At 40.7% G+C, this 6,000-nt stretch overlaps 1 protein-coding gene across 1 annotated transcript in view; it reads left to right on the top strand.

Moving 5' to 3' along the window:
* Positions 1-2,671: 2,671 nt before the first annotated feature.
* The window catches only part of MMP2 (matrix metallopeptidase 2), a 50,407-nt gene continuing 47,078 nt past the window's right edge, over positions 2,672-6,000 (top strand). The window contains exon 1 of the mRNA XM_073307587.2: positions 2,672-2,995. Within this exon, the coding sequence (XP_073163688.1) occupies positions 2,843-2,995 (153 nt within the window). The 5' untranslated portion in view covers positions 2,672-2,842. The remainder of the gene's footprint in view (positions 2,996-6,000) is intronic.

Raw genomic sequence — 6,000 nt, 5'->3', positions numbered from 1 at the left:
AGGACATCTCCTGAATTGGGTAAATTGTTGGACAGTCAGAGAAGCCCTGTGCAAAGGAGAATTAGGGCAAATCAAGATTCAGAAGAGCTCTGTATAGAAAGGGGAGCTCCAGTACCCACTCTCAGATATTAGCAGGCTATGCAGGGATCTCCTCCCCTCAGCCCTGCTCCACAAAGACCTCATGGCAGCAGCTCCTGGACTGCCCTTCCCCTTGTGGTGGTTCAGCACTTCCTCCTATGCTCCTATTCCTCCAATGGCTGCTCAGCTCCTGAAGTTTGGTTTTTCCTGAGGGAAACTAAGCTCATTTCATGACAGTAGCACTCACTGAGACAGAAGCTCCTTCTATGGATTTCACATGGAACCCCATGACCACAGTGAGATACACATGGCAATTTCCTGCATATCCTTGGGAGACCTTATTGAATTAAGTTTAAGTATATTTGGGGTCCATTGTATTCAATGCAAAAGTTATGTATTATTGTGGGCCAGGATTTCACATAACTTTTCTAGGGGGAGATGTGATGTGAGGTCTGTGAGTTCAAAGACTATACTAAAAATATGCCAGAGCAGAATGGACTTTTGAGACACTAAATGTGAAGTGGATTACCTGAGGACTACCCAGGGAGAGATTAATGCAAATTCCCCACCTGTGGTTATACAAAAACTCAGCCTTTCGAAGCTACACCCTGAAGAGTGGGTCATTGTCTGCTGATCAATGGCCAAGATCAAAGGCCTGAGCTGTATAAAGAAACAGCTGCTTCGTCCAGCCTTTGTTTTGGCTCTGAATATAAGATCGTTATGAACTTGTAACTACAAGCAAACCACGTGGGTTTTGGAGGACTGGCATCTGCCAGAACCTGAGGTTGGAGTTGGGATGACCTCTGGCAAGCTTATTATTGTGTCTACAGGTTATTTTATTGTTTTAATATGTTTTCTCTGTAATGCTTTCACCTTAAGAATAAATGTGCTTGCTTAGGAAGAGCTATGTGGTGACCTGTGCCTGCAGGCAATACACTGGGCATAAACTCTGGAGAGAAGAGAAAGTGCACAGCTGGGAATATCACAATGTAAAGCAGGAAACTCTGCAGCCTGGAAAACCCCTGTATCGTAGGGAGAGAGTTGCAAGTCTTGGCCCAAGAGAGGTGGCAGCTGGCCACAGGAAGCCTGAGAGTGGGTGCCATTGGTGAACCACAGAGGGCAAGTATAGGTGCAGTTGCCCTGAAACTGTGGCCCGATTATAAGAGGGTTGTGTTCAGAGACATGGTAAAAGCCCCTTATTCTTTCTGTTGGCATGCAGTTAGCACAATGGCTTGGCAATAGAGCAGATACAAAATGTCCAATACAAAAACTTTTTGTGAACAAATTCCCATTTTTCAAACAGCTGCACTTGGCAAAAAACACAAGTTCCAGGACATCCTGCAAAAATTGCATTCAGTCGTAATTAGTATGATGCCAATGCAATCTCTGTGGTGCCATTTGGATCACAGGAGCACTGGTGAACACTTTGCGGGCTGTTTCACATTGAACAGAACATATTTTGCGGTTTTCTGTTGATTAGAGTGCACACAGTATGCAGTATTACCAAACCCAGGCATTCAGCATCATGAGTCAGGCCCCAGAAGCCATGAGATTAAAAAAAACTCACGATTTTTAAACCAAATTATGGGTTCTTTTAGGTTTTTTTATTCCGAGCCTTTAGAGGACACTTGGGTCACATCTTCAAGTTTTTCTCTGCAAGCATAAGGCCTAGAAATTTATTTTTATTTTAAATAAAAGCTGAGATTCACACCTAAGCCTGTCACTCCAGGAGCTGGGTCTTTAAGAAAATCGTTGAATATCATGAGACTTGTGATAAAACCATGAGAGTTGGCCGCACTGTGCATGAGATAAAAATGAAAAGTACCCAGGAGTGTGGCCAAGTGAGGTTGCACTGGTAGAGTTACACCGATGGATAAAATCCCTAGCATAGACAAGGTCTGGATCCCACTGCATCCACATGAGATTGCTATTGTATCTGCAAAATCAGCCTGAGTGTAACTGTACTGAGAGGAGGAGAGAATGTACTTTGCTTTCAGCGGACAAAGCCACATGTCGGTTATACAGGTTATCCCAAAGGAGTGTTGATCAAAATTTTATATCACATACTATGTGTTCTGTACATGCCAGAGAGGGAGTCCCAATGAGTCCTGTGTGCATAGATCCATGGTTCATGTAGCCTGACCAGGAGTGTAACAAGACTTCTCTCTCCTGTGTTGGTGTACAATCTAACTCCAAATGTAGCCCAAAATGTTTACTAAAATGCACCCTAATGTATTGAGACACACAGGACTGAAGCATGTTTGGGGCAAGAAAATAGTTTGAACAAAATGATGCAAATACCAAACTTTAAAAAAAATCCTTAGGCTTTTATTTTTAAAATTTACTAACCATGCATATGATACCTCATCAGCAATTAATCTTCAGTCAGATTTTGTTCCCAGTTGCACTTGGGCAAACCTAGGGCTTGAATGTAATTAAATGAGGGCAGAATTTGGCCTTTTGTCTCTTTCAGCCTAAATCACTATATCTGCCTGTGGCTACCTTAAAATCACAGCAAATCACATCTGGTAACTGCCCTTTTTCTCATGTTTCCACTGGTTTTCAGACTTCCTCTTGTGGTAGCTTGAGACTGCGCATCTGGATGTTTTAAACATACAAAGGAATTGCTAGAGCAAGCAAAAGGGGAAACGGTGCAGAGAGTTAAGATGTGCCGATAAGCAACTGGTGGACTGTGCAGCTAAAGTGACCGACAGTCCGTGAGGAGAAATCTCTTTGCAAAGAGGGTAACTCGAGTTCAGGCAAAATGAAGACTCACATTGTTTTTAGCCTTTTTGCCTTCATTTTTAAAGTACTCGTGCTCCAGTTATATTTTTTTCACCAAATTTTAGCTGCACCTTCCCCAATCATTAAGTTTCCTGGAGACAGCTCCCCCAAAACAGACAAAGAACTAGCAGTGGTAAGTTTTGGTTTTTGCTTCAGATTGATATTGTTGTTCTCCATAGCAGATGTTTCTTTCTGGTTTCAGCTGAGACTAGGGAGTGACTGACTGTAGCCTTTTCTCTCTAGAGTCTCTGGAAGGGAGAGCTGGTTAACAAGGATATCAGCTTTCATATGCAAAAGCTAGAGCCAAATAATGTTTCCTCTCTTAAAATTTTTAAAGCCAGAATGGAGAGTCTTTTTTTCCCCCACTCTGAAGTCTGAATATGTCAGAAGAATACTTTCATTAATTGCTGTGACTTTCACTAAAGTGGTAAAAGGAGGGGAGGGGGGAGGGAAATAGATAAATTTAAATTCAAAGTAAATAAAATGGAATAGAAAAATATAGGAAAACACTTACATAAACCTGAACTTATTGTTTGCAGTTTCCACAGCTTTTCAAAAGTTTGTTTTCCCTGTTGTTTACTATGCGTTGCATAAGCACAGCTTTAAGGGACAATTATAGCTAAAAGCTGTTCTGAGCTTCAAAGAAGATAATGACTAGTTCTAACTTTGCAATATACTTTCCTAAGCCAAATTCAATCCAGAACAAAGGAAAGAGTTTGGGATTTCTGAATTTGACACTAGCAAGTTATGGATATGTAGGATTTTATCCTAACCTTATTGTAACCCTGTGGACCTTCTTAAAATGATATAATGGGGAAATCCATTTTCGGGGAGACTGAGATAGATTATCCTTATTTTAGCATATAAATTATAGACATTTCTCTTCTTCAACAGTAAATCCATTTTAAGGAAGATTGAGATAGATTATCCTTATTTTAGCATGTAAATGATAGAAAGTTGGTCCCTCTTTCTTTAGGAGTTGATGTGCATCTCAGGGAAACTTGCCAGGCAGAAGGGAGGTTTGGGGACAAGGGGTGGAGAATTTCCAAAAGGGGGTGGAGATGTTAGCAAAAGCAAGCTAACTGACCCAAAATAGCAATTTCCAGTCTTGGCTCTCACAGGACAAATCACCAAAGGTTTTACTGACCTTGGCAGCATGACAATGGGTCATATATTTCTAACGGTACCTCAACTGTTCTTAAATACTCTCTCCATTTTGTTAGACACAGTCAGGCTTTTATTGAATAACGGTAATCATCTCATCTGCATTTCATTCAGCAAACTGATTTATTGTGTATATTCCAAGGAAAATCACCGGCTGCTTGAATGTGTGAGTTCTTCTTGGTTTCTCTTGTAGTATTCCTAGATAATGCTACATGACTAGGTTTTCCTTGGGCCTTGGATCTGAGTAAACTTACAGCTCAGAATCAGAACCTAGATCAATATTTTGCAGCTGGACTCTGTTTCTATGATGGCCTGAATCAAAACCCCAGAGAACCACACTTCCCTCCTGACTTTGAGAGAGGTGAATTTTGTAGCTCAGGCCAAGATATAATTTACATTACTAAAAGCCTGTTCTCATAGAGAAGCTGGCTGTGTTCATTTCTCTTCAACCCTAACTCCATTGTAGGGAAGATTGATATGGGTTATCCTGATTTATATTTTAGCTAGTAAATATTTTTATTGTGCCTCTTTGGTCTTATTGTTCAGCTATGTCCCAAACTATAGTATATGGGAACAGAAGCACCCTGCCCCTTCAGACTGCCTATAAACTTTTGCCCCATACACCCTAGTTTTGAGACCATGGCACATATTTGAGAGTTAAGGACAGAGGCATGATCAGGATATTTACATGCCAATATGAAAATCAGGATAACCTATCCCAAGTGCTGATATGGGTAAAATGTGGTGTTGAACCATTTCACATGAAGCTAATAGGCCCCATTAACTATGCTCTGGTGGAAGGAACCTCATGGTGGCAGAACAGCATGAAGAATTTGCATAAGATTTGTTTGTTAATTTATATGCTGATGCAATGGTCTCCAGAGCAAAAATGCCACCTCAGACTTGTGTCTCATCAAATCTTATAGCTAAGCAGGGTCAAACCTGGTCAGTACTTGAATGAAGCATCTTCAGAGGAACCCAAGTTGTTGCACAAAGTTAGTATATTGCAACCTTCCTTCTGAGTCAACAGTGAACTATTTCCTTGGCACGGTGATATGGGGTGCTGAGTTGGTGGACGTGCCAGCTTTCTGATGAGGTCCAGGCCCTGACCACTTTTAGTCATTAAAAAATCCCTTGCTACTTTTTACTGTTGTAGGGATGTTTGCCCTGGTATCTTGTTTAAACTCAATTAGAATAACTGTATTCTAGCTGCCATGTTTTCTGTTGGTTTAGGATGGTTCTTCACTTTTTGAATACAGCACATACCCTGCCTTCCATTCTACAATGTGTGTCAGGAATGGCTGAAATGATCCTTTTATACACGCACACAGAACCTGCACAGGGATTTGCAGACAACAGACTTCAACATGGAGTTCCACTGAAGTCAATGAGTCTGTTTCTACACAAAAGTAAAGGTTCCCCAAGGATCACTTTGTGAGATCAGGGCGATTAGTTTGTAGCTAGTTTGTCAAGGCATTTGGGATCTTTGGATGAAAGTTATGGTCTAAATATCAATTAGTCATTATTATTATTACAGATGTACCCAAACCAATATCCTCAATATGTATCTGAACACCATCAAACTTTAATAGGGATATCCATTCCCAAATTGGAACATAGTACCTAATCCAAATCTCATAGTTGGTCCAGTTTCTGTTATAAGCCAAACCAGTCCCCCAGGTCTGAACACCTTGAGCTGTGAAGATTAGGTAGGGCTTTTGAAATCGATCTCTGGATCCAAATTTTGAAGCTAAGCCCTCTAATTATAATTTAAATTAACAGCCTTTTGTGTACCCACTTCTGTTTGCTTTGCATCCTATAATAGCGTGCACTGTATGTATTAGAAATAGTTTAAAGTCTTCTAAAAGCTCCAGGGGGGGAAAGGAGAGTATTTTGAAAGGGGAAATGAAGGATCAAGTTTTGAAACTCAGAATAGGACTGCTACACAATGTTTTATGTATTATTTTATGGCAG

Source organism: Lepidochelys kempii, chromosome 12, assembly GCF_965140285.1.
Source record: "Lepidochelys kempii isolate rLepKem1 chromosome 12, rLepKem1.hap1, whole genome shotgun sequence".
NCBI classification, from domain to species: domain Eukaryota; kingdom Metazoa; phylum Chordata; order Testudines; family Cheloniidae; genus Lepidochelys; species Lepidochelys kempii.
Note: the sequence above shows the minus strand (reverse complement) of the source record. Positions and strands in the feature narration are given on the sequence as shown.